This window comes from Carassius auratus, chromosome 23 (assembly GCF_003368295.1).
Source record: "Carassius auratus strain Wakin chromosome 23, ASM336829v1, whole genome shotgun sequence".
Classification (NCBI taxonomy): domain Eukaryota; kingdom Metazoa; phylum Chordata; class Actinopteri; order Cypriniformes; family Cyprinidae; genus Carassius; species Carassius auratus.
Window position 1 is genome coordinate 17834569 of NC_039265.1, and position 24449 is coordinate 17859017.

The 24449-nt window shown below is 41.2% G+C and overlaps 1 protein-coding gene and 1 pseudogene across 2 annotated transcripts; both read right to left on the reverse strand.

Moving 5' to 3' along the window:
* Nucleotides 1-795: 795 nt before the first annotated feature.
* LOC113041602 (gastrula zinc finger protein XlCGF8.2DB-like) lies at nucleotides 796-3912 on the reverse strand. 2 transcript variants are annotated; one of them, XM_026200228.1, is made up of 3 exons: nucleotides 3706-3912; nucleotides 3005-3317; nucleotides 796-2007 (listed from the first exon to the last, which is right to left on the reverse strand). In XM_026200228.1, exons 1-3 carry the CDS (start codon nucleotides 3733-3735, stop codon nucleotides 1178-1180), a joined length of 1173 nt encoding a protein of 390 aa, XP_026056013.1. In that variant the 5' UTR covers nucleotides 3736-3912; the 3' UTR covers nucleotides 796-1177. The 2 variants fall into 2 exon arrangements, with proteins under 2 accessions (XP_026056013.1, XP_026056014.1); XM_026200229.1 differs by having other exon boundaries at nucleotides 3409-3912.
* A 13391-nt stretch (nucleotides 3913-17303) lies between these two features.
* On the reverse strand, nucleotides 17304-23691 carry LOC113040888 (protein-glutamine gamma-glutamyltransferase K-like; annotated as a pseudogene).
* Between the last annotated feature and the right edge of the window lie 758 nt (nucleotides 23692-24449).

A 24449-nucleotide genomic window follows, 5' to 3' on the forward strand; every position in this document is an offset into this window, starting at 1 on the left:
GAGACAAGTGTAAATGCCATTAATGACAATGAACAAAAATAATAATAATGAAAAATTGTTGATCATTTTGCATAGCAATGCCTGTTCTGATTAAAGCAACAGCTTTGTTGGGAAGAAATGAAAACTAAACTAACTTTTCTCTACATAACATTTTTCTCTACTGGTTTTCCATTCTCATAAGACATATAGTAACCATCACTTTTTCCTCATATGTCAAAAAAACTTTTAACTCTCTTTATAAATTCTGTACTATGAATATTTGTTCACCCCCACACTTGCTTTCAGTCATCCATCATTCCCATAATTTTCACTGCACATTTATATTCATAATGCAAACAACTACACTTTGGGTGATTGATTTTTTGCAATTTCACAAATGAATGAAAATTCAACCAATTCCTCAAAAATTTGGTGCAATAGCTTGATTGTTTTGTGCTTCGCCCACCCCCCCCCCTTAAAAAAAAACAAAAAAAAACTAAATTTATGGAAAACAGATGCAACATAAGCTAAGATCCATGAACCCCAGGCCTCATAACAAAATTATTTTTGACAAATGCAGCAACCAATTCAGAAATTTTGGGACATAATAACCAGAAACAAAGTCTTTGTGGGACTGTTTGATAGTCAAACTCCACTCACTCTTTTGCGGGTTGAAGTTGAGAAGATTCCGGTTCTTTCTCAAGATGATTTTAGCACTCCAGTGTAGTGCATGACCATCGCTTCATACAACAGACTAGCCATGCGCTGCTTCGATCTTTTGTTCCTCAAGAAGATGGTGGAGAGTTACAAGGTCCATGACGATCCCAGATTTCTTTAATTTTGTCATTTTATATTGATAAACATTAAATAAGCACCAAATTAAATACACAAATTACATACAATTAAATAGTCTACAGTCCACGGCCCTGCAGAACTGTTATGATTAAACATAAAAAATGTATTATAGCTGCAATTTCAAATAAAAACTGATTATTAAATTAGACAACAATGGAATTCATTAATTAATAGTTGGGTCTGTGTGCTGTGCACAAAGAGTTTTTGTTGAGCTCACTTTACAGATAAAAAAACATTGTTTTTTTTAGTATAATCCATAGCATATATATAGAGCAAGTGACTTTTAAAAAGAAAGTCTTTCTTGTATCAGATACAGACAAGTTCTAAACCCCCAAATCATGTTTTACTGATCACAGTTTGACTTTTCTCTAGAGTGAATTCGTAGTTGATGTTCTTTTACACTCTCTGCCCGTGTGAAACTCTTTCCACACTCGTGGCAGGTATAAGGTTTCTCTCCGGTGTGAACTCTCATGTGCACGTTAAGGATGCCTTTATGTGCAAAACTCTTCCCACACTGAGTGCATGTGTACGGTTTCTCTCCAGTATGAACTTTCAGGTGATCCTTAAGGTAATGTTTACCAATGAAACTCTTCTCACACTCAGGGCACGTGAACGGCTTCTCTCCAGTGTGAGTTCTCATGTGAATATTAAGTCTTCCTTGGCGTGTGAAACTCTTTCCACACTCTTGGCACGAATAAGGTTTCTCTCCGGTGTGAGATCTCATGTGCGTGTCAAGGTGTCCTCTTTGTGAGAAAATCCTCCCACACTCGGTGCATGTGTACGGCTTCTCTCCAGTATGAATTTTCAGGTGATTCTTAAGATATAGTTTAATACTGAAACTCTTTCCACATTGAGGGCACAGGAAAGGTTTCTCTCCAGTATGGACTCTCATGTGCACATTAAGGCTTCCTTGACGTGTGAAACTCTTTCCACATTCATGGCAGGCAAAAGGTTTCTCTCCGGTGTGAACGTTCATATGCATTTCAAGCTGTTCTCTTTGTGAAAAACTCCTTCCACACTGAGGGCATTTGTATGGTTTTTGACCTTCCTGAACTAAACTCGTTCCACATTCATGGCCTGTGGAAGACGTTTCTTCACTTAAAACCTCATGAGGTTTCTGACGCTGATGCATCTCCTCCACTTCACTCAGCACTTCACTTTCCTCTTTTAAGTCTAAAAATAAACACAGTCCATAGTCAAAAATCAATCATATGGTGACTAATGTAAAGCAAAAAAGAAATGGAGGGCAACTACTTATCTTGCTTTTTGCAGAAAACAAGACCTTGAGCATCTACTTTACATGCTTAGAGTAAATTCTGTTGTGTTTATACAATTCGTTAATTAGTCTCCTCCGCCTCACCCTATAGCTCAATTTTGAAGAGTATTATTCTCTTCTGTCATCAACACCATACGAAGATACACTGTTTACACTTTGATTACAATGTAAACTACATATCTGCATACATACGTTGCATAATGTGTTTACATATGTGATACTCTCTAAAATGGTGCTATAGGGTGACGCAAAGAAGAGGAATTGTTGAATTAAGTCGCTATTTTTATTTTCTTTGCGCACAAAAAGTAAAATTGCGGTTGAGTCACTGAAGTCACATGGATTATTTTAACGATACATTGCTTCGTTTCTCTGAGCCTTGATCGTGTCAGGATCCTTGCTGTCTATGAGAGGGACAGAGAGCTCTCGAAATGCATCAAAAATATCTTAATTTGTGTTCCGAAGATAAAGGTCTTCCAGGTTTGGAATGATATGAGGGTGAGCAATTAATGACAATTTTCATTTTGGGGTGAACTATCCCTTTAAGTAGGAGATTTTGAAGCTGAATGTAAATTAACCCTCAAATTAAACCTTCTCTTGGATTTAACTGTAGCGTAAGATACAATAATACATTTATATTTTTTTTCATAGCCTTCAGTTTTGAGGGACAACATGGATAAGAAATAAAGTTTTCCCCTAAAATACAAGCAAGATATATATTGCATATAATAAAACTAGCAATTATTACATCCCGTTAATTAAAACATCATGGTTAAAAGCCAGACTTTTGCACATAGGTAACAAATAACATTAAAAACAATGACTTTGAAACCATCTTCCTTGTAACCGGTATTGACAAGGCAGATAAATAAAATAAAAATGTACAAAGGAAATTACCTGATGGAATAAAAACATCATCATCATCGCTCCGTTCTTCATCAGCTGTGGTTTCTCTTTTCATCTTCGCTAGGTTCCTGCAGTCCTCCAGATTCACTGTGCATGTCTTCTTAAGTGCTGTCTGCTCTTCTTCAGCATTACCGTCTGAACCCAAAGACTCTGCAGAGATCTGATCAGTGGATTCATGACTCTCTTGAGTGTCAGTGTAACAAAGTAAACTGAGGCTGGTCTCTGAGTCATGTGTGTTTCTGGATCTCTGATCTCTAATGCTCAAGACTGACTCAGTCACACCCACTGAAACCTTTTCCATCGCCTAAGAAACAAAGAACCACAGTGGCAATACATGTATATAATGACATGCTCGGTCATTATGTCTGACAGAAATGCTTGAAGCTTCCACTAACCCTTACAATATCTCCTTAGAAAATACTGATACATTTAAGAAGTGCGGTCTCTTCATCTGCAAAGAAACTCATCTGTGCATGAGCCAATGTGTAATTTGAATGACATTTATAGAACAAATTTGTTATTGATTTACACTGGCTATAAACAGATGAAGCATAATCAGTTGGAAACGATTTGAAACGTGAGAATAGAATTACAAAAAAATCCATTTAAAAAGTTCAGTGCAGAAAGGAAAAACTGGAAAGAAGAGCGCGCACAATCATTCACGATTACGTGAATCTTGTTCATGTACAAACCTCTCTGCTCAGTTTTTTGTCTCTATCCATCAGCTTTACTTCCAGTGACGCCTCCCTTTTTTCTAGGGCTGACAGATTTACGTTATGAAACCATCAATGTGCAGCACGGACAGACATATTACCCTTCATTTACTACTGTTACATTTTAAACATTATATTCTCAAAATTCTGCTGGTTTCTTCGGAAACTGAGCACTGTCTGAACTGTAAAAAAAAAATGTCAGCTGCTTCGTTTCGTTTAGAGGGGAGTTTAAACTACAAAATCGGACACTACTGCCATCTATTGGGAGTATGGTACACAATCACAACACCCTTCATCTCTGGAATAACTTTCCAAACACTGCTGCGTTGGAAAACGTTCGTACATCTTTTGTTTCGAGCGCGTTTCAAATCGCCAAAGTCACGTTATTTCATTCACAGAGGTGTGTCTTTTACCTGATCTCGGTTTTATATATTTGTGTACATTTTTAATGAAAAATAACAGAAAGAGTATTCTGTGATTGGTCCGTTTACTCAAACTGCAAGGGTGGGCGGATCGATCTAAATATCGATAGTATCGATGCCAACACTGGTAATGATATCGGATCTATACAATTGTAATTGAATCGATATTTTAATTTAAATATCTCTCATCTAAGTTCATTATACTTTGCTCGGGTCTTCTACCTCTACAATGAGCAATCGCTACTTTCACATCACATAACAGCAACATAACACACACACATTTTGAAATAAATAAATGAAAGCAATCTGAATTATTCAGAATCAATTTCGAGAAACATACATACCAGTAGCTTTACTTCGTTACTGTACTTAAGTACATTTTTCAAGTATCTGTACTTTACTGGAGTAGTTTTATTTTGAGTAACTTTTACTTTTACTTCACTACATTCCAAAGCATAAGACTTAACTACATTTCATAAAACATATCGTTACTCCCTATAGAGTTTGGGAACATGACGTCAGCAACGCACTGCATTCTGGGACTTTAGGACACGGACGCTGCTGTATGTATTGTATTGATAATAGACTTTTGTTTGCTCTCTACAGCTAAAAAATAAGTTACAATGGTAAAACCTTGTTGTGAAATTAACTGCCATACTTGTACTCATGACCGGCATGAAAAAAAATTTGAATGGAGTGCGATTTTTCACCTTTCCCGCTGGAAAACCGCACCTTGATCTCAGGTCTCCCAGTTAACAAAGCGGCGTCACATAGCTTGGTTAGCAGCAGTAAGAAGGAAAAGAAGGATTGTCCCTTTGGTCTGATATATACACACGTATGTATGTGCATATATATATATATATATATGTTTTGGTGATTGTTAAGGACTGTATAATTTGACTGGTTTTTGGAAGGTTGTGTCATCGATTAGAATGCAGACGAGATGTTCCGTTTAGGTGTTTTATTGAAATAAAGATTGAAAGTATATGTGTGTGGTTTGGTAGTTGCACGCACACAATACTAGGAACTTTTAAATAAGTACAGCAAAACTTTCTTATATTATTTATGAAATAACATTGCACAGTCTTTCAACGTCAGCGATCTCTTCCAAGTGTCTCGAAACTGAAACTAAAGCTGTCTGCTTCCGCGAGCCGCAGAGCGCAGTGACACTTCTGATTGGCTGATTCTCAAACAGTCAGTTTTATATGCCTGAAATGAGTCGTCCTTCGTCACAGCCGCCCCCAAATTTGTTACACTATATTTGCCAATCTAAGAAGGACTGACCGTATCAGTGTCTGGTATGGCAGGCAGAGCTACAAGGCGAGCGACGGGCCTCGTGTAGATTTTGTCCTTGACTTTGACTACTGCAGTCCTGACTCTCCCATCAGTTCCTGGAATAACCTCAGTGACATGACCTAAAGGCCACTGTGCCCTGGGCAGCTGTGGGTCCACCACCATCACTATGGTTCCAGTTTTCAGCTGAGCTGGGTCCTTGTGCCACTTAGAGCGAGTCTGAAGAGTCGGGAGGTAGTGTCGTATAAAGTGGGACCAAAACTGGTCAGCCAGCACCTGAGTATGTCTCCAACGGCGGCGACTCAAGAGCTCAGACTCAGCATACACAGCCTGTGGTAAAGAGGGGTCTAGCCGCCCCATGAGGAGCAAGTTGGGGGTTACTGGGTCAGCATCAGCCACATCTGTTGAAACGTATCCCAGTGGCTTAGAATTTAAGATCCCTTCTACTTCAATAAGTACCGTCCGCAGGACCTCTTCCGGGACAGTCTGTGATTGTATGGTGGCATACAGTGCAGCTTTAACAGACCTCACTTCCCTTTCCCAGACTCCTCCAAAGTGTGGTGCGCTTGGGGGGTTAAACTGAAACCGGATCTGGTGTTTAGCCAGTTGAGTTTGGAGTGTGGAGTGTAATGACCTGAAGGCCTCCTGGAGTTCTCTTTCACCTCCCTTAAAATTAGTGCCCTGGTCGGACCAGAGCTCTGCTGGTTTACCCCTTCGTGCTATAAAACGGCGGAGGGCCATCAAAAAGGAATCCGAGTCCATACTGGACAAAACATCCACATGCACAGCACGCGTCGTCATGCATTTAAATAGTATGCCCCATCTCTTCTCATGGCGACGGCCAACCTTCACTGTGAAAGGCCCGAAGCAGTCCATGCCCGTAGAGAAGAACGGGGGCTTCAGCAGCTGTAATCTAGACTGTGGGAGGTCTGCCATCTTGGGCACTACTGGAGAAGCTCTCCATCTCTGGCAGTCCGGACAGGAGTGCTGATGGCGCTTTACAGCTTCACGGCCATGCAGAATCCAGTATTTTCGACGCAGCTCTGCAAAAAGGCGCTCTGATCCTGGATGGTGAAGGCTCTTGTCCATGTCCTGAATGATGAGCTGGGTCACTTTATGCTGATGGTCCAGGACCACTGGGTGAATAGAATCTGGTTCTAACTGGTCGCTGCGGCGGAGCCTTCCTCCAACCCGGATGAGTCTCACAGTCTTGTCATACTCTGGTGCTAGGGAAATCAGCCTACTGGTGGCAGCTACTGGCTTACCGGTACTCAAAAGACTGAGCTCCTCAGCAAAGCTGTCCTGTTGGGCTCGTCTCAATGCTTCTCTCTCCGCTTCTCGGTAGTCATCAGCAGAAAGACTGACTGGGCTCACTGATGACACAGGGCTAGATTGTGCAACCGCTTCTATCAGTGCTCTGAATGAGGAAAACTGATTAACATTTGATAGCAGAGATGTCTGTCTACTTGTAGTGAGACAGCAGATAGTAGGTTTTCGCAGCTCAGCAGGATTCTCAGTCATCTCTGTGGCTGGCTGTGTAGGCCAGAATTCAGGCGACTGTTGTAAGAAGGCAGGGCCCTGACTCCATCTGTTCTTACCAGCCAGTTCCAGCAATGTTTTTCCCCGCGTTATGTCATCAGCTGGGTTGTTGGCAGAATCCACATATCTCCAGGCCCGGACATCAGTCAGCTCCTGGATTTCAGCTATTCTTGTTCCCACGAATACTTTGTACCGACAGGAGTCCGACTGGAGCCATGTAAGTACTGTTGTGGAGTCGGTCCAACATATAACATTGCGAATGTTCACAGTCAGCTCTCTTTGAAGTAGTGCAGCTAGCTGTGCAGCTGTCAGGGCAGCACACAGTTCTAGTCTTGGTATTGATTGCTGCTTCTTCGGGGCCACTCTGGATCTAGCATGCAGGAATGACACTTCCACACAGCCCTGTGAACTCTCCGTGCGCAGATAGGCCACTGAGCCGTATGCCTTCTCTGACGCATCAGCAAAGATGTGTAAATCTCTCTGGAGGTTTGAAGTGTTCATCTCAGGGCTCACATAGCAGCGAGGCAGTAGAATCTGAGAAAGATACTGCAATTCTTTCTCCCACATTATCCATGGCTGCAGCACATCTTCAGGCAGTGAAGGGTCATCCCAGTCTCTCTGTTTGTCCCACAAGTGCTGCACCAAGACCTTGGCCCGTGTAGTGAAAGGGACTATAAATCCCAGAGGGTCGAACAGGCGTGCCAGAACTCTGTATATGTTTCGCATGGTGGGTGTGGGTTGGTCCAGCATATGGTATTTATACCTTAAAGTGTCTGAATTGCAGAGCCAGCGGAATCCCAGGGCCAGCTCCTGTGGGTCAGTACCTGATTCGTTGAGCCACAACTCACTGCTCTCAGATCTTGCTTCTTTGGGCAGATGGCTGATGACCTCAGGGGTGTTACTGGCCCACTGGCGTAATTCAAATCCACCTGTAGCCAGCAGTGAGGTCAGTTGGTCGACCAGGTGACGGGCTTCTTCAACAGATGTGAGGCTTTGCAGACAGTTATCCACATAAAAGGATCGTTCTATTGACACTCGAACATCTTCACCTGGCTGACTATGGTCAAACACATGTTTCTGCAGCGCATAAGTTGCACAGCAGGGGCTACATGTGGTGCCAAACGGAAGGACTTGCCATGTGTAGATGCTGGGTGGTTCCTCTGTTTTCAGGTCTCGCCACAGGAAGCGAAGCAAGGGCTTATCTTCGGGGAGCAGCCTCACCTGATGAAACATGCCCTTAATATCACTGCTGATAGCAATCGCATGCTCTCTGAAGCGCAGCAGTACACCCAGTAGACTGGAACTTAAGGTGGGCCCAGGCAACAGCAGCTCATTGAGGTTGTTTTCCTTATACTTGAAGGAACAGTTGAACACAATCCTGTTCTTTCCGTTATGGCTCACCATGTGATGTGGGATGAACCACGACTCAGCTGATTTGCTCAGCTCATCTTCTGACACTTTAACTGCATAGCCTGCATTTTCCAGCTTTCCGATCTCTGCACAGTATGCTGCTGCTCTTTGAGGGTCTCGCTGCAGACGCCTCTCTGTACTGCGGAGATTAGCTAGCACAGCCTCCTTAGGTGCCTGAAGCAGTGGCATGTTCTTCACCCTGAGGAGGGGAGTAGCGTAGCGCTGAATTCCATCAACATCTACTCGTGTGGTCTTTGCCTCCAGCAGGCGGACTGCTTCCTGATCCTGCCTGGAGCGTGTGACAAGCTTTTCACTCCTGTAAGGCAGAACATCCAGCTGCCACAATCTCTCTACACTCTGTAGAAGCTCGTTAGTGGGTGAGAGGGTGGAGATGTGCAGACATTGTTGTGATGTTGCCTGCGCCTTGCTATACCTGATCGGCCCCTGAAGTGTCCAGCCCAACTTTGTCTTCACTGCGGCTGGTCCCCCGTGGGTTCCCACACGCACCGGCTCTACTGGAGTGATTAAGTGGGTATAATCTGACCCAATTAACAACAGGGGTTGCACTCTGTTAATCGTCTGGAGAGGGAGACCTCTTAAATGTTTGTGCTTCCTCTGAAGTGCCTTCATTGAGTAAGTGTGTTCAGCCAGACCCAGTTGATCAGCGGTGAATGCTCTGTGTATCTTGTAGGACTGCTTTGGATGATCTACTGGGGAGATGGAGAACGACACTGCAGTGCCGTGCAGAACCCTGATATCTTGCCGAACAGTTCTGAGGATCAGATTTTCCGGTTCACCAGTAAGCTTAAGGCTCTGCGCTGCTGCAGGGAGGAGAATGGTCCGCTCCGATCCATCATCAAGGATGGCATATGTCTCCAAGGTGTGTTCACCATTGCGCAGCAGCACTTTACTCACTTTCAGTAGCACTTGGCTGCATCCAGCCCGCCTGTCCACATACAGAACTTCATTAGTTGTGCTGATAAGGCAGGATGTATCCTCAGCTGCAGGTTTTATATTCACTTCATGCAAAGCTTGCAGGTGTCTCCCCTTACACTTGTGACATGTCACTTTCAAGCGGCACTGTGCAGCCTGGTGTGTGCGACCGCATCGCCAGCACCTCTTGTTGGTCTTAATCCACGCTGTTATCTGTTCCACTGTAAGCTGTGCAAAGTTGGCACACTTATCTAGGAAGTGTTGCGTGTTCGAGCAGTAAGGGCAGTATGCTGTCCTCTCTAGCTGCTTGGTGCTTGATAAGGCCTTTTCTACTGCCAGTGTGCCATCGGGTTGGTCTGTGGTATGCATGATGTTGGTATTCTTACCACTCCTAGTGTCACGGCGGCGCTCTGTTCTGGGTCCTGCTCTGCTCTTGTTTTCACCGGTTAGAGGCTCATACACTGTCTCCTGCATCTTCAGCTCGTAGTCAAGCCAGTCAGAAAAGTGCAATAGGCTTGGGATTGTAACACGCATTGGGTACAGGAATCTTTTAAATTCGGCCCGTATATCATGTGGCAGTTTAGACATCAGCCGTGTTACATGTGAACCACAGTAAAGCTCAGTCTTTCCAGTGTCCCCAAGCTGGTCTAACATCGCCACGAGTGCTCTCACTTTCAAAGCGAATCGCTTAAACTCACTGGAGTCACCCCGTGCAATATTGGGTGCCTCCATTAAATCAGCTATTTTCCTGAGAGCTAGCTGGTGAGGCTGTCCATAATGCTCAATTAGGCTTGTCATAGTGTCAGTGTAGGGCTGCAGTGAGTTTGTATATGAGTCCGCTATTAGAAGTGCCTCCTCATACTTCAGATGATCCACCAGGATCTGGTATTTAAAACGCTCTGTAGCATCAACAGGCAGTAAGTTCTCCAGAGCAACCTTAAGTCTGGCAAACTCTCTCGGATCCCCTTTGGTGAATGTAGGTATTGTGGGTTTAGGCCCGCGGTACACTGTCTCATGGTAGTGAGAGGGTTGCAGCTCTTCGTGCAGCGACTCGCATCTTTGTGGGGTGTAGGGTACACAATACTCTGGCGTCTGTACCCCGGGTACTGAATAATGGGGATCAGGATGTCTGGGAGACTCCTTCTGTTGTGTAATCCTAATGTCTCTCAGTGCTGTTATGAGCTCTGCCATAAGGTCCTGTGATAGTGGCTGATAAACGTCTGCTACTGGGGGTGGTGGCGGTGGCCAGTCATCATCATTCGTAGGCAGAGTGTGACCACTAACTTGCACAAGTGGCGTGATTGACTTGGTTTGGTACGCACCGCCATCCTGCTCTATGTTATACTGCTGTTGAGGGGGGGCTGTTGTAGATAAAGGAGAAAGGGCTGTGCGGGCTTCAAGTCGCCTGTGCATGTCCATTACCTGTTGCTGCAGCCTAAGATTATCTTCCTGCAGCTTATAAAGAGCTTCAAGGACCTCAGGCGCTGTTTCTGGGGCAGGCCTCAATCGGGCCGAGGCGGGCGTACTCTGGAAGAGGGGTTCTGTATACTCAAACTGACGTGGATAGACGGCTTCCGCTCATCGAATGACACTCCCATCCTCATGCAGCAGTGGTGGTGTGAGAGGCGTCATCCTGGCGTGTCTCTCTGGGAATCTAACCATACTGTCGTAAGGCCGCTGTTGCTCTGACAGGCTAACCGATTGTTGAGGTAAACGAGAGGGCTGCTGTAATGCTTGTGGGGGGATGTCATAGTCTTCCATCCAGGCTGGTCGCCGGGTCTCTCGGCGGGGTCGAGCATCTTCTGTGCGTGTATACTGATCCAAGAACATCTCTTAACAATCCCACGGTGATCACACGTAAATCCGGCTCGAAGGACCAATTGTTTTGGTGATTGTTAAGGACTGTATAATTTGACTGGTTTTTGGAAGGTTGTGACCACCAGGGGGCATCGATTAGAATGCAGACGAGATGTTCCGTTTAGGTGTTTTATTGAAATAAAGATTGAAAGTATATGTGTGTGGTTTGGTAGTTGCACGCACACAATACTAGGAACTTTTAAATAAGTACAGCAAAACTTTCTTATATTATTTATGAAATAACATTGCACAGTCTTTCAACGTCAGCGATCTCTTCCAAGTGTCTCGAAACTGAAACTAAAGCTGTCTGCTTCCGCGAGCCGCAGAGCGCAGTGACACTTCTGATTGGCTGATTCTCAAACAGTCAGTTTTATATGCCTGAAATGAGTCGTCCTTCGTCACAATATATATATATATATATATATATATATATATATATATATATATATATATATATATATACAGAAATGTACGTTATATAAACAACTTTTTTTTTGGATGTGATTAATCGATTTGACAGACTTACATTAAATGTTACCTATGAACCACATCTCCTGCATTATCAGTGTTATGCATATTGCATACCACCTGTTACAGTAATAAACGGCAAAATGTATCAATTCTATATCTCTTTATTTGTGCATCATAACAAATGAGGTTAATTTGTACAGCTTACAATAACGCATATTAAAAAGTGAAGGCAGTGTAACTCGCTCGTTGACGCGGAAAATGTGTAGGTTCTGCACCATCCATTTGTAAATTGCAGGTGAAACTCGAGAGATTTATCATTTTTAAACTGATCAGAGGTGTACGCTCTGACACTACAAACAAGGTAAGAAAACACATTGGGGAAGGTTACGAGTGGCAGCTCTTTAAGATCATCCGACCACTCTTTGTGTTCGTTCAGATTGAGTTAGTTGATTGTCTTGATTTTTTTTCTAAATACCGCATCTTTGCTTCCTTGTTGAGTTTTCTTTATATGTAATCTTACACTTGATCTGTATGTCATGTCACTTTCACTTTCACTTTTACTGATAAGCGTGTCCCAAAAAATGGCCGCGACTACCCAGAATGCAATGCGCAGTGACGTAGTTTCCCAAGCTCTATAATAGGGATTGGGCGTCGTGACGTCATTACTTGGCGTGGCCGCCACGTTGACTGGCTCCTTTACTGCCACTCGGACTACTGCGCAGTGTTTAGACATACTCCCTCTCATCCATGTGTCTTAATTTGATTAATTAAAAATCTATTTTAACCATTTTCAACCGTTGCTGTATTGTGGGGTGTAATAGCGCAACACATAATCGCCATGGGGAAAATAAAATGACAATGGATTAACTTTACACAGCTATCCTGCTTGGAGGCGCGACCACGGAGACCATAACATCTGAATATTAATTTATATAGCTTAAAGGCAGGGTAGGTAAATGTATAAAAAACGTTTTTTTCCAAATTTGTTTAAACTTTATTTATATATCAATACATAATTAAAATGTAACTACTCTGAAAAAGAAAGTATAAAAATCGAGTGTCTGTAGACCTCTCACGACTGTTTTAAAAGACAGCTCATTATTTCCATTCACTCCACCCCCTCCCTTCTGGGATCCTTCCAAGGCCACGCCCCCAAAACACATGAACGCGCAACTCCGACCACTGAGCTGGAAGACGCATTATTTACCTGAGACGAGCTGAGAGGAAGGAGCACAGTGCATGTAGTGATATCATGTCAGAATCACATGTAATAAAAATAACTTTATATGAAGATAAACCTGTTCGCGACTCGGTTGATTCAGATCGGCACTTTGGAGCCTGTTCGTGACTCGGTTGATTCAGATCGGGACTTCGGAGCCTGCTCGCGACTCGGTTGATTCAGATCGGGACTTCGGAGCCTGTTCGCGACTCGGTTGATTCAGATCGGGACTTCGGAGCCTGCTCGCGACTCGGTTGATTCGGATCGGGACTTCGGAGCCTGTTCGCGACTCAGTTGATTCAGATCGCCACTTTGGAGCATGTTCGCGACTCGGTTGATTCAGATCGGGACATCGGAGCATGTTTGAGATTTTTTTTAATTCAGATCTGGACATCGAAGCAGGAAGTGTTTGTCAAACAGTTAATTGGTGATAAATGAATATTTGGACTTTTTTTTACCTGTCGATTCAGCATGTACATGAACCCACACACAAAGGTGGGCACACTCTAGTATTAATCATCAGTAGAGCTCCAAACTTTTCATCCATTGTTATTAAGGACGTTATTCATAACCGTGCTGAATATAAGTAAATATTGTTAGCTGATGCTAACTGTCATTTTAGTCTGTTTGTGGTTCGGGAGTTCGGAGCGGGATCGCGAATCATTTGAATCAGTTCGGGAGTTCGTAGCGGGTTCGCGACTCATTTGAGTCAGTTTGGGAGTTCGGAGCGGGATCGCGAATCATTTGAATCAGTTCGGGAGTTCGTAGCGGGTTCGCGACTCATTTGAGTCAGTTTGGGAGTTCGGAGCGGGATCGCGAATCATTTGAGTCAGTTCGGGAGTTCGGAGCGAGTTTGCGAATCATTTGAGTCAGTTTGGGGATCGCGAATCATTTGAATCAGTTCGGGAGGTCGGAGCGGGTTCGCGAATCATGTGAATCAGTTCAGGTGTTCGGAGCGGGTCCGCGAATCATTTGAGTCAGTTTGGGAGTTCGGAGCAGTTTGGCGAATCATTTTAGTCAGCTTGTGGTTCGCGAATCATTTGAGTCAGTTCAGGAGTTCGTAGCGGGTTCGCGAATCATTTGAATCAGTTCGAGAGTTCGGAGCGGGTTAGATGAAGACAAAAACCTTTTAGTCAAATGTAAGCTGTGTCTTTCTGGTTCGAATGTCCTGTCCTAGCCCACGAATTTCCAATCCGTGTGCTCAGATTTTGTATTCATTTCGCGAATTCATAATCTGCGCAAACACTTTCGCAATCTGTTCCCATGGATTTGTAAACTGTAGCCTACAGTCTTAATGAATATTATTATGTGGAATGGGTCAGCAAAGTGTCTTAAGTGATTCTCTGTATGTTTTTCTCATACAGGTGAAACTGTTGAAAACATGCAGCATGTCTCTATTGTGGAGTCGCCAGCTTTCAGTCAGCTCGTTAGCATGATAACATAGATTTCATTTTTAAACAGCATATATATATATATATATATATATACACACACACACACACACACACACACACACACAAACACACACATACACATATACATATACACACACATATATATACCTAAGTATATATATATATATATATATATATATATATATATATATATATATATATATATATATATATATATAGCAAAAAACGTTGGGTTGTTTTTATATATAACATACACATATACATATACATATATATATATATTAGGGTGTCTGAGTCAAAAAATGACCTAATTGCTGTGTTGGCTAACCCTAGACGAAGTTCTATAAGATTTTCGTCCAGACTGTGGAACCATTGGTGTACATGTCTGTATGTTAAGACACTGAACACTGTGGAGGGTCTATTTTTACTTCTTGTATATTTATTATTTGTTTTTTTATCTATGTATGTGTTTTTGTATTGTACAATGGATCCCTCTGGGTCTGGAAATAAAGTTTATTATATATATATATATATATATATATATATATATATATACATATGTATGTATGTATGTTTCTCGAAATTGATTCTGAATAATTCAGATTGCTTTTATTTATTTATTTCAAAATGTGTGTGTGCTACAGTATGTTGCTGTGTTATGTTATGTGTTATGTTATGTTGTCCATTGTTGATAGTTTTCATACTTAAGCTGTGAAAGGAACATTTTTAAGGGCTCAACACAACAGCTGCAGAAGCCACTTTAGTTTTTTTTTATTCTGAATATATTATTCAGGTGTTTTGTTATTTATTTCAGAAATCCTCGTGATATACAATATTCAGTTTGTTCTGGTCTAGGTATATATGTGTGTGTATATGTATGTGTAGCTATATATATAAATGCTGTTTAAAAATGAAATCTATGTTATCATGCTAAGGAGCTGACTGAAAGCCGGCGACTCCACAGTAGAGACAGGCTGAATGTTTTCAACAATGTTTCACCTGTATGAGAAAAACATACAGAGAATCACTTAAGATACTTTGCTGTAGACCCATTCCACATAATAATATTCATTAAAACTGTATGTTAACATGTAGGAGCTTGCTGCATGAATCCGTGAGTAGGCTATGGTTTACAAATCCATGGGAACAGATTGCGAAAGTGTTTGCGCAGATTATGAATTCGAGAGTACAGATTTAAAAACCGATGGTACGGTTTACAAAATCTGTGCGCACGGATTGGAAATTCGTGGGCTAGGATAGGACATTCGAACCAGAAAGACACAGCTTACATTTGACTAAAAGGTTTTTGTTTTTATTAGCTAACCCGCTCCGAACTCTCGAACTGATTCAAATGATCCGCGAAGCCGCTCCGAACTCCCGAACTGACTCAAATGATTCGCGAACCCGCTACGAACTCCAGAACTGAATCAAATGATTTGCGATCCCCAAACTGATTCAAATGATTCGCGAACCCGCTCCGACCTCCCGAACTGACTCAAATGATTCGCGATCCCGCTCCGAACTCCAAACTGATTAAAATGATTCGCGATCCCGCTCCGAAGAAATATGCATTACTGTTAAAAGTAACTTTTTAGTTATTTTTTTAAAGAACTTTCTTTAATGTTCCCATTAATGCACTTTTATGTATTATGGTCTATACAAACACAAAGTAAAACAAAAAGTTATTTTTATAGGTACACTATTTTGATTGAGGCACACCAGCACAAACTGAATATTGTATATCACAAGTATTTCTGAAATAAATAACAAAACACCTGAATAATATATTCAGAATAAAAAACTAAAGTGGCTTCTGCACCATAAAAGCTGTTGTGTTGAGCCCTTAAAAATGTTCCTTTCACAGCTTAAGTATGAAAACTATCAACAATGGACAACATAACACAGAACATTTTGAAATAAATAAATGAAAGCAATCTGAATTATTCAGAATCAATTTCGAGAAACATATATATGCTGTTTAAAAATGAAATCTATGTTATCATGCTAATGTTTCACCCGTATGAGGAAAAACATGCAGAGTATCAGAGTACAGATTTAAAAACCGAGGGTAAAGTTTACAAAATCTGTGCGCACGGATTGGAAATTTGTGGGCTAGGATAGGACATTCGAAACAGAAAGACACATTACATTACATAAAACATAAAAGGTTTTTGTCTTTATGCTCAACTAAAGTGAAACAATGAGCGTATTTCCACTTTGAAAAACTCATGTTGATCTCGCCTTGACTCGCCATGAAGGCCGCACGGAAACACGGCCACAGTGCGTCTTCGTGTTTACAGTGGTGGGCATCCACCAATCCTACAATGCGTCGCTGCTGCAAACAGGTTAGGCTGCACTTCAGTCAAAATTTATTAATAAAAAAAAAAGTAACGGACAATGCACCATATGGTAATGGTAACGGGGTTAATTCATTTAAAAAGTAATGCGTTACATTGTTGTATTTGAAATTTAGCTAGCAGGAAACAAAAATTAAGTAAGTTGTATTTTGCTAGGCCTACACTCTTAAAAATAAAGGTGCTTCACGATGCCATTGAAGAACCATTTTGTCTAAATGATTCCATAAAGAACCTTTAACATCTGAAGAACCTTTCTAAACATCTAAAGGTTCTTTGTGGTGAAAGAAGGTTCTTCAGATTATAAAGAGGTAAGAAAGATATGGTTCTTTATAGAACCTTTGACTGAATGGCTCTTTGTGGAACCAAAAATGGTTCTTCTATGGCATCGCTGTGAAGAACTTTTTAAAGCACCTTTATTTTTAAGAGTGTATATTCTCTTTTGAGTAAACAATCCAAAGAAAAGTGTCAAAATCAAACCCATAGGCTAAAAGAAGAGTTAAAAAAGAATTTAAAAAAGAGCTGACAAATAAGAACAAACATAAACTGAACATTAAAACACTGAGCTCACGAGACTAAATAATGGTACAGCAAGCAGTTTCTGAGATACACTGTAGATATTTGAAACCAACACGCAAACAAACCCAGACAGACAGGATATGAATAAAGCATGAAAGATCTTTATTGTTAATTTACATTAGTTTCATGATTATTTTTAACTCTAAATGACCATTTCATTTAGTAAATATTCTTATATCCTGGAGACAACTGAGAGCTTTAGCAGGAATTACAATAACTTAAAAGAAAGCTTTTTTACTTCGGTTTGACCACAATATCAGCGACTCCGTGCACTTGAGTGAGCAGACGGCAGTCCATCGATGCCAGGAGCTTCTGAGAGCCGGCGACAGTGGGGACAAACTTCTCTGTCAGTGTAACCGTCGCAAGCTTATCCACATCACTGAGAAACACACATGTAGATTAGAAACTGTCTGGAAGCTTTTCACTCTTTACACTCTTACAGTTCATCATATTTAAAGTACAGCTCACACACATGAAGCAAATCTGCATGAAGTGCATGCTCTTAAACACTGAAAGTCTTACCCATACGCGATCTTCCTGATGCTCTGCATTCCCAATCCCTCTATACGGAACACAACGTTCCTCAACACTTGTGACAGAGGGTTCTGGAACGTGATCTTGACTGTCAGCTCTTTACCCACCACAGCGTCCCCTAGAGGCTGAAACAGTCAAAACACAATCAATGGAGGTAGATTTTTCAAATTAAGGACACTTAATTCTCAAATCTCATTTGTGATTTAAATATGGTTCTTTTAGATGCATTGAACCAGGTTGAACATCAACAGATTTGACAGTAAGAAAGATATAAGAAAGTGTTGTGCTTGTTAAAGGTCCCAAATAAAGACTAGTGGCTCCTCGACGTACAGAGATGATGAGGTCTGGTGTGCGCAGCCTGAAGTTGAACTGTGTGGCCAGAATCTGTTGTGTCTCGTTGACCCGTCCGGTGACCGCCAGATTCAGAGCGCCCTGGTCCACCAGATGGTTCATGTACTCCACATACTGCAGAGTCCAAGGAATAACCTTGGCTGAACGGAGAGAAAAGAAACATGGCATTAATGATTATAATGGAATATTTCATGGTCATTTTGTAAAGTCATTTTGCTCACTGCTCATAATCTTAAACATGCATGCAAATTCAATTAACCCCTCAAACATGTGCACCAGCTTGAGAACTTTGTGTTGATTTGTGTCTTTTCCCTCTAAAAAACACTACATTTAACCCTCTCAGGCTCAAATTAAGTTTTAGTAACTTTTTAAGACGGAAATTAAGTTTTAGTAACCTTTAGTAAAGTTTTTAGTTCTCCAGATACATAAAATATGTATCTGGAGTAATAAGGTTTTTAGTTACTTTACTGTTGCAAATCTGCAACGCCTGCCTTGACAGGGTTAAGGAAAACAGATGCAACATTATCTAACTGAGATCCATCCATAATACATAAAGTTGATCAGATTGTTGTTCATATACAGCAATATCCATTTAAAATTATTTCCACTTTTAGATGCACAACAGCTTATCAGCTTAACTTTTTTCCTTATTTAAACCCTAAACAGTTCAAAGTTTGTGAATGAAGTTCAACACCAACTACAAGTAGGTATCACCATCAGGTCATTTTTGAGAAATGCAGCTACTAATTGAGACAGTTTGGGGCACAATAAGCAGAGGCATGTCTCTGGTGGGACTGTAAAACTCACTCTCTTGTGCTCTGAGGTTGAGAGGAATCCGATCCTTCTTCACAGTGGATTTCAGCACGCCGGTGTAGTACATGACCATCACCTCACACAGCAGACTGGCCGTGCGCTGACTTGAGCTTCTGTTCTTCAGGACGATGGAGAGTTTGGCATCTCCACCGATACGAGGTCCTTCCCCGTCCATGACAAACTCAACGCTCACGTCATTGCTGGTGGGAGACGGATACAAAGTGGGTTTGGAGCCGAAGCGACTGGCCCTTTCCACAGCAATGCGCTCCTCCGCTGAACCTGACGGATGTGATCAGACAGTAAAGAGGAGTCTGAGTTCTTCTGAAATATTCCCTCCAACCCATCAATCTAAAGTGTGCTGATACAGTCGGATCCAGATTATCAACATTAACTGCTGCTTCCAATGTTTTCTCATTTTAAGTTCACCTTTTTGTGACTATTATAAAGTGGGTCTCATCTTTCATCTTCTGGTATATTATATGTTTTTATGCGTGCTTGTGTAATGGCTTTTTTTATTTGTAAATAATTTTGAGCTGCATTGCTTGCATCCGTGATATTATCCTTAACTAAAACAAACCATAAAAATATGATGTTACTTCAAATAAAATAAATGTTAACTGAAAATATAAATAAAACTTATTTTATTTCAGCTAGTTGCAAATGTAACATTTCATTAATACATTTAAATTTGAAATACTTAAATGACTGTAACTAAAATTTTAGTTTATTATTATTAAATATGCATGAAAGTAAGAAACAGTCCCCATTGGAAGCATGTTAAATTGTTTCTAGGAAAGCAGCTCTAGGTTTTGGACCAGATGCATTGGTTTTGTTACCTTCTGGGTATTTGTAGAGGTGTGTGATGTCCCACACGAGCATCAGATCCCACGGCTTTAGTGCTGATGCTCTGACCGATGGAGTTCTTCTCCACATTAACCTGACTAAAGCTTCCATCAGGTTTCTTCTGCCAGTAGATCCTGTCACTGTTCACCTGAGACACACAGTGAAGCGTTTCAGTCTTTCAGAAGACGTTCAGACACAAATGATGGTGAGAAGAGCTTCATATGAAAGTGCTCACTTCAGCAAAGACAAACGGAGTGTCGAATTTCAGCTCGACGTGTCCGTTGCGGACGGCGAAAACAGAAGTGGGACCGCAGCGGTACGAACCCTGGCTGGGCTCCTGAGGGGTCGCGTCCACCACCTGCCACCCACCGTAACCAGCCGGGAGGTCCGGACGGGTCATCCAGGACTCGTTCCACACGTGGAAGTTCCTACAGGAGAGTTATATCAACTGTTGTTGTTGTTGGTCTGCAATTTACAAAAATAAAGCAGAATAGCCCTAAAACAAGACCTCAAACTTTTAGTTTGATTGTTTTGATTTGTCTCCCTTATCATGGATTTGAAAGTTTTCTTTAATGCAGTGTGTAGCACAGCTCTAAGTGAATGAAAACATCCTGGAAAGGTTTTGAATCTTAAAGTGCACCGTGTATGAATTTATCGTTTCTCAAACAAAAGTATCATACCAGACAGAGTCGCTGGTCTTGTCTTTGATAATTTCCAGCTTGTCATCAATATAAATGTCTGTGGTCAAGGAAAGGTCCGTGTCGTGAGCCGAGTTGAAGTTGGTCACACAGCGGGTGGGAATACCAAGACATCTCAACACTGAGATAGACATTCATTTAGATAACATTTTATTCCTAAAAACATGATACAAATATATTTTTAATAGACTGATAGAAAGAGCAATGAATCCAAGCGTACCAGAATTGGTGACTCCTGCATAGACCCAGCACTGAGCGTATCTGACAGGTTTCCCTGAGCTTTTGTAATACTGTCTCAGGATGTCCCCGCTGCCGCTCCAGGCCGTGGGGGACGTCCCGCCCTCATAGCTGTCCTTCCAGCTACCCATCAGAACACCGTAGTCATCGTTGGAGTTCACCTGTCACAGAAGAGCAGAGAAGCTAATGAAAAACAGCTGCTTTCAGCTCTTTAACCGTGCATCACACTTTTCTATTCCTTACGGGAAACACTTGTGTCCTGAATGAACACAGAAGGTTCACATAAACCTAAAACTGCCAGATGCTGGCTACTGTATTTCACCTTCTCAAATCATAATCATAATTTCTTATGAATCCATGTGATCGTGACTCACCAGAGCAGATATCATTCTGGACACAATCACTGGATCTCTCCATTCGGTCATAGCCACCTGACCTCTCTCCAGAATGAACAGACATGCTTCCAGGATCTCCTGTTCAAACTGATCAAACAAATGCAAAATAATCCAAATCAGAATCATGAATCGATCAACTGGAAATAATTATAGAATCATAGATAATACCAGAATTTGATTGAAACTGATAAACAATCGCATAATACACAATAATATTAGTACTAACGTTAATAAAAATAAAAATATTTAATATTATTGTTGTTGCTTATTTTTATTGTTATTTATATTTATTATATTAATTATGTTAATATTTATTGTTACTATTATTATTTGTTATTTCCATTATATTATAATTTTATTATTATTATTATTAGATTTATAGATAATAATAAATATGAAAAAAAAACAATTGCATGGCAATGATGACGACAACAATGATGATGATGATACAGATTAATAATATTGATAATAATAATAATAATAATAGCAATAATTATAATATTAATCATATAAATATAGATAATAATAGAATGTGTTCAAACCAGTAGAAATACATAATAATAATAAATTAAATTAATAAAAACAATCATCATCATCATCACAACTAAAAGATTAATAATAATGAAGATACTGCTAATAATAATCAGCATCATCGTCATTACAGATCATAGAATTACAGATAATACTAGAATCTAAAAATTCAATGAATACATTTAAAAACAATAATAACCATTGAAACAACAACAATAAAACAATTATAGAAAATAACAGATCTGTTCAAACTGGTAAAAGAATAGCATAATAATAATAATAATAATAATAATAATAATAATAATAATAATAATAATAAAAAGAGTGGCCGTGTTTCCACACCTGGGCAAAGTTCCATGTTCTGGTTCCAATCTGCTGCTCAGTTCCGTAGTAAATTCTGCCCATGCTGTTCAGGACGTACTCTTTCCTCTCTGCTTCATTATCCAGATACACAGCATCATCTGAGGACAGACACATGGATTAGCATCACTTCATTAATGCTAATGTGATTGTTCTTGATTGAGTGTGTACCTTCACACCAGGGGTTGAAGAGCAGGTAGACGTCGTTGGGGGTGCAGGGGAACAGAAGCTTGCCCTTCGGTGAGAAAGACTCCACGGTCACCTTGTAGCAGCCGATGGAGGCGGACGGAAGAGTGTTGACCGCCAGCCGCACACGCTTGTCTTTCTGCTCCACAATCTTCATCTCCCAGCGGCCGTCTTCCAGGACGTCCACTAACGGGACAGAGATGAGAATCCCAGTGCTGCTGCTGAAGATGGGCTCTGTGTGGAAAACACAACCAAGACGTGAAGTGACATTCAGCCAAGTATGGTGACCCATACTCAGAATTTGTGCTCTGCATTTAACCCATCCGAAATGCACACACACAGAGCAGTGAACACACACACACACACTGTGAGCACACACCCGGAGCAGTGGGCAGCCATTTATGCTGCGGCGCCCGGGGAGCAGTTGGGGGTTCGATGCCTTGCTCAAGGGCACCTAAGTCGTGGTATTGAAGGTGGAGAGAGAACTGTACATGCACTACCCCCACCCACAATTCCGTCCGGCCCGAGACTAGAACCCACAACCCTTCGATTGGGAGTCCAACCCTCTAACCATTAGGCCACGACTTCCCACGACGTGGAAACATTCAGTCAGACGAACCCGTCTTAATGATTTAGCTTTAACTGATTCATCTGTCTGTGACTCGGCTGGAGATCCATTAAGAAATAAGACTCAAGGAGCAGCTGGATTAGACGGATGAGGTCACATAATCACTAGTCCTGCTCCAAAACCAAGCACTTCATGACCCACATCCATCACCAATCAATAGATTCATCTGTCAGGGCTTCTTCTCCAAATAACCGTCAGAATGTCTGGGCGTCTTTCTCTCTGTGTCACACACTGGTTTGTCAGTCAATGCTAACGTATCAGACTCCAGATAAAAAACACTGAATGAAAAACATGTTTCTGTAACCACTGCATGTCTGTGTTTTATGAGTTTTCACAAGATATCCAACAAAACTCAGTTAGAAACAAACAGGACTTAAGTCTGTTATCTTGTTGAGATGTCTGACTTCTTAGTATGTGTCAAATTAAGATTTAAAAGGTAACATGAGTCATTTCTGAGCACCTGGTGATATGAAATGGGAATATAATGACTGTTGTCAAACAGGTTGTGTGCCAGCTCACTCACCTAACTTCAGCTGCAGCTGCAGATTGTCAGATCTGGGGCTGAAGGGTCTGGAGAACTCGATCCACATCTGGAAGGTCTGTCCTCTGCGGACGATCAGCTTATCGCTGAAGTAAGCGTCTGTGTGATGCTCGCGGCGGTTCGGCCCATCCTTGGATTTCAGGAAGTCGACGGAGAGAACCGTCAGAAGTGTGTCTGTGAATGAGAGAGGAAACGTTTACATCTCCCTGAAAGCATCAAATCTCAGTTTGGACTCTTTTTCATGCACTAGAGTCTCCCTCTTCCTCTTCCTCTTCCTCTTCTTCCTCACCTGGAGTCGCAGCTGCAGAAACACTGGCACTGGGGACTCCAGTAGTGCTGCGGTTATATCGAGACATTTCTACGAGCAGACTGAAAGAAAGAAAAAAACTGCTTTTTCAATCAGCCAATAAATATATATATATAAAATATTAAGTAAAATAAATGTAATAAATAAATAAATATCCAAATAAATACAATTGTAACAAATACATTTCTAATAAGTAAAACTAAATGTATTTTTTTTTTAATCAAGTAATCAATAAAATATATAATAATAATTTAGTCGACCCAGACAGAGAAGGAAGTCTTCCCAAAATGCACCTTCAGCACTAAATGCTGTAAAGATCATCATAGTAAAGAATCTGCAGAATCATTCCACCGCCGGTGTTCAAATACTAAAACACAATCATGTGTCTTTTCCTTTTATGTTTCCTCATCGAAATGTCACGGCAAATCCTGCTGACCGATAACCTGACCTCAATATCCTCTCATGTATAAATTCATACAGAGATTAATGACAAACTCTTTGTCTTAAAGTGAGCATTTAAATCAGTACAATTATAAAATCATTATCAAGAGTTTCTTGCTTCTCCTCCCAAACTGAACGGCGAGTCATTATCATATTTCTCTTAGACTCACAGCTGAATAAGAATCTATGGAGCAGCTGGATTAAAGTGCATGACATCATCAAGCTGCTGAACCGGACACATCATCACGTGTAAACCCTGCGCTCAGACTGGACGTGGTGTTTAAACTGATCATGCAAATGTGCAAAAAAAAAAAAAAAAAAAGAGTGTTTGACACACTCAAAAATAAAGGATCCAAATAGGGGTTT